This window comes from Anomaloglossus baeobatrachus, chromosome 7 (genome assembly GCF_048569485.1).
Source record: "Anomaloglossus baeobatrachus isolate aAnoBae1 chromosome 7, aAnoBae1.hap1, whole genome shotgun sequence".
In the NCBI taxonomy this organism is placed as follows: domain Eukaryota; kingdom Metazoa; phylum Chordata; class Amphibia; order Anura; family Aromobatidae; genus Anomaloglossus; species Anomaloglossus baeobatrachus.
In genome coordinates this window covers 38,102,301-38,117,128 of record NC_134359.1, presented here as the reverse complement: position 1 = coordinate 38,117,128, position 14,828 = coordinate 38,102,301, and the positions used below count along the sequence as shown (strand labels likewise).

Genomic DNA, 14,828 nt, shown 5'->3' with positions numbered 1-14,828 from the left:
TGTGTTATGCTTAGTGTGGGGCCTCATGGGTGGTGCTTAGCTGATACACTATGATATGCTTAGTGATAGACCTCATGGGCAGTAGTTAACATTGTTTTATGCTTAGTGTAGAGCCTGGGTGGTCTTTAACTGATACACTATGTTATATTTAGTATAGGACATCAAGGGGAGTGCTTGTTAACTGATACACTGTGCTATGGGTAGGGTGGAACTTCAATAATACTGCTTAACCAATACAACTCCCTAAGACCTGCCCTAGTGATAATACTGTATTTAAGGCCTTACCTAAGTATTCCCTCCTGTCATGGCTTGCTTGTTTAGTAAATTCTTGCATTCCTCTGAAAACAAGAATTTTGCAGCATCCTGCCTTTATACTCTATAATGTGTTGTTCCTCTGGTATTCTTTCTGGAAATATATAAAAAATTGCAACACAATGTCTCCATTTCCCTGGAAAATACTCATGAGGCTACAATGAAAGGAGCAATGGTCGCTCAGTGCACAATCCATGTGGTTGGAAATATTTTTGTATATTTGATCTGTGAGAATTTTTCAGAAAATGAATGTGACCTGAATACTTCTACTGTTGCTTTTATGGCCCTGTATGAACCTAGCCTAGTGGGACCATTGTGGTAGGAGTAAGTACAGCCCCGCTCACACAGATTTCCATTGCTCTGCCATTTGTGTCCATGTTATATTAAGAAGAAATGACAGTCAAGGAAAAAAGTTTTTGCAGAGATCGCACACATCGTTCACAGCACAGTAATGATATATTGTGTATACTGAAACTCGTAATATTGGTATACAGCACCATTAGGATACTGCATGTTCACACCATGCAGGAGCTACAGTCAATTTTGTTGCAAAAAAAAAAAAGCCCCCCTCCTTCATAATTATAGTAGACGGGAGGAAACATCGTCATACCCACCAACCAAGCCGGTCATGCCCTCTAACCTGGTAGGAGCCCATACATTCTAGACTTAACCTTCCCTGCACTGAGATACACGCTGCCGGCCGAACAGTGGCCAGAGGGTAGCTGATATCGGCGTCCCTGTGACTGAATGCAGCACATGACAGTGACGTCATAGTATGTACAACGATGTCAGCTGCCAGCCACTGTGCGCTGACTACAGAGGACAACACACAGCATGGGAGCCAGGGATTGTGAGTAAAATATTTAGGGTTTTTTTGTGGGGGAGAGATGGAATGGAGATATATTTACCAGGAGGAGGACAGATATATCAGGAGGGAGACATATATACCAGGAGGGGCCCAGGATGGAAACATATATCCTAGGAAGCCGACATATATACCAGCAGGGGCTTAAGATGGGGACATATACCAGGAGGGTGCCAGGATAGGAACATATACCGCATACCAGGATGAGGGACATTTTTACCAGGATGGGGTTATATATATCAGGACGTGGCCTATCTTGCAGAAAATGTATACCCGGATGGGAATATATATACCAGGATGAGGGACATTTTTACTAGGAAGGAGATATATATATATATATATATATATATATACTGTATATATATATATATATACTGTATATATACATATATACAGTTAGGTCCAGAAATATTTGGACAGTGACACAATTTTGGCGAGTTGGGCTCTGCATGCCACCACATTGGATTTGAAATGAAACCTCTACAACAGAATTCAAGTGCAGATTGTAACGTTTAATTTGAAGGTTTGAACAAAAATATCTGATAGAAATTGTAGGAATTGTCACATTTCTTTACAAACACTCCACATTTTAGGAGGTCAAAAGTAATTGGACAAATAAACCAAACCCAAACAAAATATTTTTATTTTCAATATTTTGTTGCGTATCCTTTGGAGGCAATCACTGCCTTAAGTCTAGAACCCATGGACATCACCAAACGCTGGGTTTACTTCTTCTTAATGCTTTGCCAGGCCTTTACAGCCGCAGCCTTCAGGTCTTGCTTGTTTGTGGGTCTTTCCGTCTTAAGTCTGGATTTGAGCAAGTGAAATCCATGCTCAATTGGGTTAAGATCTGGTGATTGACTTGGCCATTGCAGAATGTTCCACTTTTTTGCACTCATGAACTCCTGGGTAGCTTTGGCTGTATGCTTGGGGTCATTGTCCATCTGTACTATGAAGCGCCGTCCGATCAACTTTGCGGCATTTGGCTGATTCTGGGCTGAAAGTATATCCCGGTACACTTCAGAATTCATCCGGCTACTCTTGTCTGCTGTTATGTCATCAATAAACACAAGTGACCCAGTGCCATTGAAAGCCATGCATGCCCATGCCATCACGTTGCCTCCACCATGTTTTACAGAGGATGTGGTGTGCCTTGGACCATGTGCCGTTCCCTTTCTTCTCCAAACTTTTTTCTTCCCATCATTCTGGTACAGGTTGATCTTGGTCTCATCTGTCCATAGAATACTTTTCCAGAACTGAGCTGGCTTCATGAGGTGTTTTTCAGCAAATTTAACTCTGGCCTGTCTATTTTTGGAATTGATGAATGGTTTGCATCTAGATGTGAACCCTTTGTATTTACTTTCATGGAGTCTTCTCTTTACAGTTGACTTAGAGACAGATACACCTACTTCACTGAGAGTGTTCTGGACTTCAGTTGATGTTGTGAACGGGTTCTTCTTCACCAAAGAAAGTATGCGGCGATCATCCACCACTGTTGTCATCCGTGGACGCCCAGGCCTTTTTGAGTTCCCAAGCTCACCAGTCAATTCCTTTTTTCTCAGAATGTACCCGACTGCTGATTTTGCTACTCCAAGCATGTCTGCTATCTCTCTGATGGATTTTTTCTTTTTTTTCAGCCTCAGGATGTTCTGCTTCGCCTCAATTGAGAGTTCCTTAGACCGCATGTTGTCTAGTCACAGCAACAGCTTCCAAATGCAAAACCACACACCTGTAATCAACCCCAGACCTTTTAACAACTTCATTGATTACAGGTTAATGAGGGAGACGCCTTCAGAGTTAATTGCAGCCCTTAGAGTCCCTTGTCCAATTACTTTTGGTCCCTTGAAAAAGAGGAGGCTATGCATTACAGAGCTATGATTCCTAAACCCTTTCTCCGATTTGGATGTGAAAACTCTCATATTGCAGCTGGGAGTGTGCACTTTCAGCCCATATTATATATATAATTGTATTTCTGAACATGTTTTTGTAAACAGCTAAAATAACAAAACTTGTGTCACTGTCCAATATTTCTGGACCTAACTGTATATATATATATATATATATATATATATATATATACTAGAAGGTGGCCCGATTCTACGCATCGGGTATTCTAGAATTTACGTATTGTGTAGTTCATGTATGATTTTTGTTATATATATATATATATATAGATGTTGTTGTGTGTAGTTACCAAGTGTTTGTGTAGGGGCTGTACATGTTCTGGGTGTTGTCTGGGTGTGACGGGGGGTGAGAGCGGTGTTGTATGTGTGTTGCGTGTGTTGCGTTGTTTGTGGAGCGCTGTGTGTCTGTAGCGTTGTGTGTGTGTTGCGCGGTTTGTGTGTGTGTGGTGTGTTTTGGGGGGAGGTATGTTTTGTGCAATGTGTGTGTTGTGCGGTATGTGCGTATATTTGTGTGTGCCGCGGTGTTTGTGTGTTGGATGTTGTGTGTGTGCAGCGTTGTCTGTATGTGTGGGTGTCTGTGTAGGGCAGTTGTTTGTGGTTCCCAGTGTGTGTGTGTGTGGTGTGTGGTGTGTTGTGCAGTGCGCGCGTGTGTGTGTGTGTGTGTGTGTTGGGGGGAGGTGCGCACTCCCAAACGTGCTCCATCCCCCATGCAGCGCACTCCCCATCGTGCTCCATCCCCCATGCAGCGCACTCCCCATCGTGCTCCATCCCCTATGCTGCGCACCCCCCATCGTGCTCCATCTCCCATGCTGCGCACTCCCAAACGTGCTCCATCCGCCATGCTGCGCACTCCCAAACGTGCTCCATCCGCTATGCTGCGCACTCCCAAACGTGCTCCATCCGCCATCCTCCGCACTCCCCATCGTGCTCCATCCCCGATGCTGCGCACCCCCCCATCATGCTCCATCCCCGATGCTGCGCACCCCCCCATCGTGCTCCATCCCCCATGCTGCACCAGCATCAGCCTCTCTGCCCCCAGCATCAGCTTCTCTGCCCCCAGCATCAGCCTCTCTCCTCCCAGCATCAGCCTCTCTCCTCCCAGCATCAGCCTCTCTCATCCTAGCATCAGCCTCTCTCCTCCCAGCATCAGCCTCTCCTCTCTGTCCCCAGCATCAGCCTCTCTCCTCCCAGCCTTCCCCAGCATAAGCCTCTCTCCTCCCAGCCTCCCTCCTCCCACCCTCCCCCAGCATCAGCCTCCCTCTCCCAGCCTCCCCCAGCATCAGCCTCCCCCAGCATCAGCCTCTCTTCTCTCAGCCTACCTCTCCCAGCCTCCCTCCTCCCAGCCTCTCTCAGCATCAGCCTCCCTCTCCCAGCCTCCCCAAGCATCAGCCTCCACCAGCATCAGCCTCTCTCCTTCCAGCCTCCCCCAGCATCAGCCTCCGCCAGCATCAGCCTCTCTCCTTCCAGCCTCCTCCGAAAATAGCTGTGGACAAACAAGCGCATAGGGTCTTACCCCAATATGTGAGGGGTGGGGGTGGGGGAGTAAACCTACTCACCAAAAGTGGTTGTGAGAAGCCACAACTACTATATTCGCATATATCACACAATCCAAGGCTGCAGCCACCAATACGGTAGATAACAGAGAGCACAAGAGAGAGGTGTTCAATGCCGCGCCAATGGATCACTCCAGATGATGTTCAGATCAGTGTCACTTTATTGTTATTCAGGTCAACGCGTTTCTGGGGCTTCTGCCCCCTTCATCAGGACCACCAGAAAAAGACACAACATCCAATCCAATTGGATGTTGTGTCTTTTTCTGGTGGTCCTGATGAAGGGGGCAGAAGCCCCAGAAACGCGTTGACCTGAATAACAATAAAGTGACACTGATCTGAACATCATCTGGAGTGATCCATTGGCGCGGCATTGAACACCTCTCTCTTTGTGCTCTCTGTTATCTTCCAGCCTCCTCCAGCATCAGCCTCCCTCTCCCAGCCTTCCCCAGGATCAGCCTCTCTCCTCCCAGCCTCCGTCCTCCCAGCCTTCCCCAGCATCAGCTTTCCCCTCCCAGCCTCCCTCAGCATCAGCCTTCCCCAGCATCAGCCTCTCTCCTCCCAGCCTCAGCCTCTCTCCTTCCAGCCTCCCCCAGCATCAGCCTCTCTCCTTCCAGCCTCCCTCAGCATCAGCCTCCCCTTCCCAGCCTTCCCCAGGATCAGCCTCTCTCCTCCCAGCCTCCTTCCTCCCAGCCTCCCCCTCCCAGCCTCCCTCAGCATCAGCCTTCCGCTCCCAGTCTCCCCCAGCATCAGCCTCCCCAAGCATCAGCCTCCACCAGCATCAGCCTCTCTCCTTCCAGCCTCCCCCAGCATCAGCCTCTCTCCTTCCAGCCTCCCTCAGCATCAGCCTCCCGTTCCCAGCCTTCCCCAGGATCAGCCTCTCTCCTCCCAGCCTCCTTCCTCCCAGCCTCCCCCTCCCAGCCTCCCTCAGCATCAGCCTTCCCCTCCCAGTCTCCCCCAGCATCAGCCTCCCCAAGCATCAGCCTCCACCAGCATCAGCCTCTCTCCTTCCAGCCTCCCCCAGCATCAGCCTCCCCAAGCATCAGCCTCCACCAGCATCAGCCTCCCTCGTCCCAGCCTCGCCCAGCATCAGCCCCCCCCTCCCAGCCTCCCCCAGCATCAGCCTCTCTCCTCCCAGCATCAGCCTCTCTCATCCCAGCATCAGCCTCTCTCCTCCCAGCATCAGCCTCTCCTCTCTGTCCCCAGCATCAGCCTCTCTCCTCCCAGCCTTCCCCAGCATCAGCCTCTCTCCTCCCAGCCTCCCCCAGCATCAGCCTCTCTTCTTCCAGCCTCCCCCAGCATCAGCCTCTCTCCTTCCAGCCTCCCCCAGCATCAGCCTCCCTCTCCCAGCCTACAGTACTCACCTCCGTGACAGCCGTGTCAGTTCGGGGAATGCGCGGGGGGAGGGAGGGGGCGGGGCCAGAGCTAGCGTGCATTGCGTGAGGGGGGCGGGGTGGGGCGTGGCCGAATTGCCAATGCCTGCAGGGTGCCGGGGCGAGAGGCCAATCTGTGGGGGGGCGGAGCCTGGGCGAGCGGCTGGCCAATCCGTGTGGGGGCGCAGCCTGGGCGAGCGGCCAATCCGTGGGGGGGGCGGGGCCATGGCGAGCCCAGCGGCCAATCAGCTTTGTGTCACCGTAAGGACACAATTTTGGAGCATGACAGACAGACAGATAGACAGACAGACAGACAGACAGACAGACAGAATAAGGCAATTATATATATAGATACATATATACACAAATGGGGCCTAGGATGGGGACATATATACCAGGAGGGAACAAGGTTGGAGACATATAAACCAGGGGGACAGGGGGAGGGATGTTTTTTCCAGGATGTGGTCATAGATGGGTACATATATTCCAAGATGTGGCCTAGGATGGGGAAAATGTATACCCTGATAGGAACATATATAACAGGATGGGGAACATTTTTACCAGGATGAAGTGCATATATACCAAGTTGTAGGCTAGGATGGGGACATATATACCAGGATGGCGCTTAGGATGGGGACATAAATATATACGAGGATGGGGCCTAAGATGAGGGCCATATATAGCAGGATGGGGCCTAGGATGGGGGCCATATTTACTAGGATGGGCCCAGAATGGCAGACATATTTACCAAGATAGTCACAGAATGGGGGATATTTAACAGGATGGGGACATGTCTACCTGGATGGGGCCTATGATAGAGACATACATACCAGGATGGGGCTTAGGATGGGGGACATATTTACCAGGATGGGAACATATATACCAGGATGGGGGACATATGTACCAGGATGGAAGACATATTTAACAGAATGAGGAACATATTTACCAGAATGGCGGATATGTTTACCTGGAGGTAGACCAGGATGGGGGACATTTACCAGGATGGGGGACATTACTACATAATAGGGGGGAGGGCAACGTGTATGTCTTTATAAGATTTAGAATACTTAATGAATCCATACATATACATACATCTGAAAAACATGGGGTGGGTGTGGGGGCCTAGGTCCAAATTTTGCACCAGGGCCCATCAAACTCTAATTACGCCACTGAAGAACATATGGAGGGTGCCACCACATGGTACCACACAGTCGACCGCCCAACATAAAGCTGGTGTTTCCTCTGTTCTGGTTGCCCGACCTCCTTTAACTTGTCTTCTGTGGCTCCTCAGTTCCATATTGATCAGAAGAAGAAACATAGGTGTTTGCTAAACAAAGATGCGATCGTCACAATCTGTTAGAATGGAAACCTGAGCTTTACAACAGCAGCATCCACGAGGACCCAAATGCAAATAATCCCCTTAATGTAGCAGATCCTCGTCCTCCACCATCCGAGAGCATCAGGAGACCTCTCTTCCTTCGTTTTCTAATTAAACAAGCCATGTATATTGAAACATGGACAGACAGCAGGGTTCTCTAAAGCTCTTCTAATTGTGCTACCTCCCCGTGCAAATAACGAAAAGGGCTTATTGCTCTTAAGAAGCAAACTGTGTACAAGCACTTAATGATTTATTTGTGTGTTGAGCATATTAAGCACTCAGGGAATGTGCACATTTTTACAAAACCTTGCAAACATAAAAAAAAAAAAAAATAATAATAAAAAAAGCCTTAAGGGACAAAACGCTTAGTGCTGACGAATCAGGATTCCGTTTCCCCACCCAAAAAAAAAATAAAAAAATAAATAAATAACCCCCCCACCTTTCCCATGATGCAATGCATATCAACATTCTCTGCCACTTTGCTTCTCATTTAAGAATACACTGGAAGGCATGGATCATCTTTCAACCATAATGTGAACGGTGAACCTTAAATAATGCTAAAAATAAACATAGGAGAAGGGCTAAATGTAGCTAGACCCGCTCTAATTGGAAATTTAAGGGTAGCCTGAACCTCGGGAGAAATCAGATGTGACAGAAAGGGTTAAATAATCCGTGACACGGTGGCTTCTAGAACAGACGTGAAGATTTTCATGCTGTTGCAAGATGTCAATTGAATGTCCTTCTCGCAATCAAATTATCTTGACCCCTTCCAAGCCAAGTCTTTGTGGATATGATGTATATACTGTTATGTGGCATAAAGCCCTTAGGACAATAATAACTAGGGAAGATCGAATAACTCAAATATTCGGCTTCTCGAACATTCGACGAATAACTCGCCGCTATGCGAATATTCGATGCGCAATGTAAGTCTATGGGAAGCCTGAATAGTTTGGAATACTTGTTATTCCCATAGACTTACATTGCGCATCGAATATTCGCAAATAGTCGAATAGCGGTGACCGATTCGGAAAATATTCGCGAAGCCGAATATTTGAGGTATTCGATCATCCCTAATAATAACATATAGAACAAAATAAACCCACTGCGTATTGTATTGGGTTGGATTAAGTCAATTTCTGGATACTGGAAACATTTATCAAATAATTTAAGGTTGTTTTTTTTAATTTAAGATTGTTTTCAAAAATAAGTTCGCATTCTTTTTTTTCTAAAATTCTAAAGATTCTGAAATATTACAAAAAATGGAAGTTGTGATATCTATGGATAATTTTATCATTAGTCAATGGGTAATATCATGATGATTTCGGGATTTTGGGGGCTGTTTTCTTTAGATAAAAAGGTTTACTGATTTCTATACGTTCCTAACAATGCTAGAGTCAATCCTAAGAGATCCAGTCTTACCACATTACGTGTAAAAACAATGTGGCATTGGGTGAATATTTTTTTTTTTACTTCCACTATTTTTATGGATTTTAAGGTTTAAAAAGGAGATTTGAGACTTAATATTTTGATGGCTTTGATCCCTTTTTGGTCATCAAAATAAAGGAACATGAGCGGCAAAACCATTCAAGGCTGCACGATGCGTCCTTCATTCTGTCGATATGTGTCCCAGGGGTCAAGTTGATAACTTTTCTTAATGATATAAACATTATTGGATCACCCTTTATTTTTTTTAATCCAAAAACTAGAAAAAAAAGAAAGAAAACAGATATTATTAAGGCCTGAGCTACATGACAATTGGTATTACCAGTAGCATAGACTTAACGAGCCAAAAGTATCTTGGGTTAGGTAACTCGGACATCATGGCCAGATCGAGTGACATACTGAATATTGTGCAGCAACTTCCCAAATTTTCATCTAGTCCTATCCCAGAGCAAGACAAAGTCCAGGAGCCATGTACACTATCTACCAAGAAATTTATAACTGGTGGATCATGTTGTGATTTATTGGTCTATGAAGGTTCTTACAGCCAGGCAAGGAAAACCATCAATCCAGCTGGCTTCTAAAGGTTATAATATTTTGGTCATCCCTACTTTAGGCTAGGTACGCATCTTCATTGAAGGCTTTACAGATCCCATCAACCAAGAACATGGACACCACGATGAGTCCTCTCATACTCAGAGTGGTCAGTTGGGCACCATTGGTGTCTCTCAATGTGACCTATCTTATACTGCTTTTAAAGGGAAACTGTCATTCGAGTCATGATGCCCAAACCTTGGGAAACATGACTCAGAATCTGACTGCATGACTGCAGCCAGATATACTTTTCTTTGAAACACTACAATTTTTCAGAGAGGATATAGTTTGAAGACCCAAAGAGAGAGAGGTGTCTTGTCCACCATCACTCCCGAATGGCTTTTCCCCATGCAGCTCCAGTTGATCAAAAGGTCTCTCCGTGTCAATCACCTGAGTCAGCCCCTGGAACGATGGCGCCTGATAAGTCTTGTCTCTAGCTACTGTCCCCAGCCAGATCTTCATACTGTGTTTTTGTTGAAAAGCTGGAGCTTTTTGGAAAGAATAAATCTGGCTGCTATCGTACAACCAAATTATGATTCTTCATGCTGCCATCAGTTTGGGCAGTATGAATCAGGTGACAAGTTCTCTTTATTGCCTTTTCTTCCCAATGTGTTTCCAATTAGAATCATGCACGTGGGCGAAACTACAATGTTTTTGAAGACAAGAACATTTGGCACCATGTCAGCAAATGGTAAAATTATTTTGTAAATGTTGGTTTTCAGATGTTACATGATTAGAATGATCCTTATACAACATGTCCTTATATCGAGATACATATATTCCCTACACTAACAGTCTTTAGGCCTCCATACACATTAGACTAACGTCAGCTGAACCCACCAAAAGTCTAATGTGTATGTGAGCTTCCGAACTGTCACCCACAGATGATGGTGGGGGAGATAAGGATCCGGTATGTGTGATTTTGGACTGCCAGTCCTTTCTTTTTTTGATGGAATAAGTCACCAAAGCGTCTGGCAAGAGCTCTCTTGTAGAAAATACAAGACAGCTCAGAAGAGTGGGCACTCATGTGTATGGAGGAATCAGGAGACATAACTGCCAGCTGAACAATCATCCAAAGCATTGTTTGGCCAACAGCTACCTATTGGGGATGGAAACCCTTAGATGGGCTTTACATGACCCCCAACGAGGGCACACTTTAGAATCACAATATTAGGACCTCCTGAGGTCCTACAGAAGTGAGGTAAGATTAGGATAGGGTTTTATGGTCATCTAGTTTCTGTTTACCAAACCGTAAACATCCCGGATATTTCGGCTGAAGTACGATGCCCTCAAACCTCTTGGCTTTACTCACATGGCCAAATTATGGTCACAAATCCTGGCCAGACCACAAATATAATGACCCAAACTCATTGCATTATAGAGATCTATGATCCTGTTAGTTTGGATCATTTGACTCGCCGTAGGCCCCCGGCCCGTAGCCCCCTGAAGCTGACCTCATGCTGCCGCTTACAGCTTGCAACGTTCATTGCGAATTAGTAGTTTCCTGAACCGAATACTGAACAGAAATGATCAGAATTGAAAAAATGGATTGTGGTAAAGATAAATGACAGGGATGGCACCACAAATCAATACTGTTGTAGTCTGGCCATGCGAAATGCAGCCAACAAAGAAGGAGACTCCAGGGGACCATTATGGAAGAAAGTTATAGGAGAAAATATATTTGTTGGTCTAACAGTGATGAATGAATGACTAAATGAGCAGCCTGGCTTAGTCTTCAGATTAGGAAGAAAATCAACCGGGAGGTTTCTTAAAAGTAGCACACAGCATTAACCCCTGAGGTGTTGATAAATCAGGATATCTCGTTACCATGACAGGTCCATAATAAACTGACTGTAAAAGCATTTGCCTGGGAAATTTTAATCACTCAACTTTGGAGAACAAGTAAAGGTCAGCTAGAAATGGCTTCTCAATAACTGGGATAACAAGGCTATCTTCTGCTATGTTGCATCCACACTCCACAGAAAGTAAATTGATCGAACCTTCACGGTGTGTTGTGTGGACATTACAATTAATAAGGAACTAATTTACTGACGAGGAAAAAGAAACCTTTAATGGTGAAAAGCAGTTGCAAAAAAACAGGCCTTTTGGAGCAGCAGACTGGTACTGTGCACCCTGCAGCTAGCCCTAAAAACTGCCTTAAATAAGTAAACAACCCAACCAGGCCAGAATCCTTGTTAATCTAAGCAAAGTGACCATCATGTTTACACTCTGTAAAAGATTAGATTTAGGTCGTATTTTACAAAATACAACATTCAATTGTAAGTGGGAAAATCATAAGAATAGAGATTAAGCCACTTACCCATGTTTGACTCAACCTATGGTGGTCATTCCTGCAGACAACCTTGTAACCTCACAGCCACGGTGGACATGGGACACAACATATGGTCGTCATTCCTACAGACAATCTTGTAACCTCATAGCCACGGTGGACATAGGACACAATCTATGGTGGTCATTCCGACAAAAAGCCTTGTAACCGCACAGCCATGGTGGACAGAGGACACAACCTATGATGGTCATTCCTACAGACAACCTTGTAACCTCACAGCCACGGTGGACATAGGACACAACCTTTGGTGGTCATTCCTACAGACAACCTTGTAACCTCACAGCCACGGTGGACATAGGACACAACCAATAGTGGTCATTCATACTGACAATCTTGTAACCTCACACAGTGGACATAGGACACAACGTATGGTGGTCATTCCTACAGACAACCTTGTAACCTCACAGCCATGGTTGACATAGGACATGACCTATGGTGGTCATTCCTACAGACAACCTAGTAACCTCTCAGCCATGGTGGACATAGGACACAACCTTTGGTGGTCACTCCTACAGACAACCTTGTAACTTCACAGCCACGGAGGACATAGGACATAACCTATGGTGGTCATTCCTACAGACAATCTTGTAACCTCGTGGACATAGGACACAAAGCAATATCAATATTTAATTTCTTATTATTATTCTAGACAAATAAATGCATTCATGGATACTTACTTTGAGCAATTTACAGCGAATTTGGGCAGAAACCATATGGCTGTTTCGGAGGTTGCCCACTCTGAACATCAGGGTGAGTTTGCCATCTCTCATTGAAATGACCGCATGTTCACTGAACATTAAAGTTTCGGCTCTCTTTTTGGGTTGAGACATCTTTATGAACATGCAACCTATCAAAAAGGCATCGACGATGGATCCTAAGATGGACTGGAAAAGAAACAGGATAATTCCTTCCGGGCACTTGTCAGTAATGTACCTGAATCCGTAACCAATGGTGGCCTCGGTCTCGATGAAGAAGAGAAAGGCCGATGGAAAGTTGTAGACATTAGCCACACAAGGCGTATAGTTCTCGTCATGTGCTTTATTGAGATCCCCTCTCATGTAGGCGATGACCCACCACATGGATGCCATAAAAAGCCAAGCCACTGTATAAGTCAGAATAAAAATAAACAGATTCCAACGCCATTTAAGGTCCACCAGGGTGGTGAAGAGGTCAGAGAGGTATCTGCTGGTCTCACTTCCCAGGTTGCCATGCTGGACGTTACATCGGCCGTTCTTCTCTACGAACCTCTGTCTTTTCTTTTTGGGAGCAGCTTGAGTAAATCCAGTACCACTCGACGAAGTGGTCACTACCTGATAATCGTCCCCAAATTTCTTTCGGAGTGCAGACATAATACGAAAAAAGCAACAACAGCCAGATTCAATGGATGTGCAAAAATCAGTGTCACTTTCTTCTTTAGTTCCTTTTTCCGGTTTTTCTTCTTTTTTTGTATTTCTTCAATAGCTTTGATTTCTATTGCTGGGAAAGTCTTGGTCCCTACGCTCGGCTAGAAGCCACATAATCGATGCACATCCATTGAGATTTCCTATCAAGCGAGATCCAAAACTGATTTAGCGTATCAATTTCTTCCTTATTAAAGACAACACGAATGATCTCATTATCTCATCCCCAGAAGATCCCCATCCCTTTTGGCTTTGGTTCTGCAGCAAAGCATCTCCTGCAGGGTTGACGTTGCCTAGAAGTTGGCACGCAGAAGAAAGAAGGAAATAAAAAAAAAATAAAAAAAAATAATAAAAAAAAATAAAATAAAAGGATGAAGCGACCGGATTGTTTCTTGTCGCCGATCAGGTGCGAGGATGGAAAGTAACACTCAACAAAATGCACAGGAGTTCAAGCAGAGGTCCAGCCTAGCAATCTCAGAGGCAAAGTCTCCCCCCTCCCCCCAAACCGAAGATCAGCAGAGCAGAACTGTTCTTCGCTTGCAATAATCTGAGGATGGAGCACTGAGGTTGCCTTCTTGTAGCCACCTACTCTTTAAGCTCCCTGGGACGATAGCACTAATGATGGTTGGGGTCTGCTTTTGGCTTCATGTCCTTTTGTAAGACCCTGGTGGAGATGCTTATGGCATGCATGGAATTGAGATCAGGTTGAATTAGCTCCTGTCCTTTTTCTTTTGGGGGGAGGTGATAGGATCATCATGATTGTGGTGAGTGTGTGTTAGGGAGAATGGAGCAAGTGTTGGTGTATGTGAGTGTATGTGTGTGTGTGTGTGTGATCAGCTGCAGGGATCTGGAGCTCCTCCTGTTCTCTCCTCTCCACTCCCCATATATATACACTGAGCTTCCAGACTGCAGTGCCCAGCACACAATAGGGATGTCTACATGCAATGCCTGATGAGCGCTGCCTGCTATGCATGCATGCATGATGACAGCTGAGATCACATGCACTGGAGCATGATGCAAGCATGCACACACTGTATAACATGTAAGGGTGCTCAGTGCTGCAGAGCTGATGCAAGTTTGACCCCCCCCCCCCCCCCCCCCCCCCAATATTGTGTGTTGTTACTCTCCTGGAGCATGGAGTAGGAGTGCTGGGAAAATGAAGAGATTTTTAACTGTGTAAGTGCCACTCTGGAGGAAGCTGTCCCAGCTGTCACCCTCAAGACACAAGGATGAGCCGTGAGAGTTGCATATGTCTTGGTACGTGTGCGAGCGACAGTAAATGGCTAACCGGTATTTCATCTTATTGCAAATTCTTCCAGGACATTTCTTAGTTATGTTACTGGAAAAGAAATAACCAAAATCATGACTTATTCCTTCCAAAGACAATACTAAGGACCAGGGGGCACTCACTGCGAGTGGAAGAAAAGCGATTCCGGCAGCTAAATAGGAAGGGGTTCTTTACAGTTAGAGCAGTCAGACTGTGGAATACCCTACCACAAGAGGTAGTAATGGCAGATACTATAACAGCTTTTATATCAGGGACGGTGATTTCCTCAGTGCATAATATTGTCAGTTATAAGTGACTTAATGACAAAATGTAGAATTGTTGGAGGAAGGATGAACTTGATGGACCGAGGTCGTTTATCAACCTATGTATGTAAC

The 14,828-nt window shown here is 45.5% G+C and overlaps 1 protein-coding gene across 1 annotated transcript in view; it reads right to left on the bottom strand.

Annotated features, from left to right (window-relative positions):
* Window positions 1-14,029, bottom strand: part of KCNJ3 (potassium inwardly rectifying channel subfamily J member 3) — a 319,662-nt gene extending 305,633 nt beyond the window's left edge. The window contains exon 1 of the mRNA XM_075317231.1: window positions 12,444-14,029. Coding sequence (XP_075173346.1) covers window positions 12,444-13,115 — 672 coding nt within the window. The 5' untranslated portion in view covers window positions 13,116-14,029. The remainder of the gene's footprint in view (window positions 1-12,443) is intronic.
* Window positions 14,030-14,828: the final 799 nt, after the last annotated feature.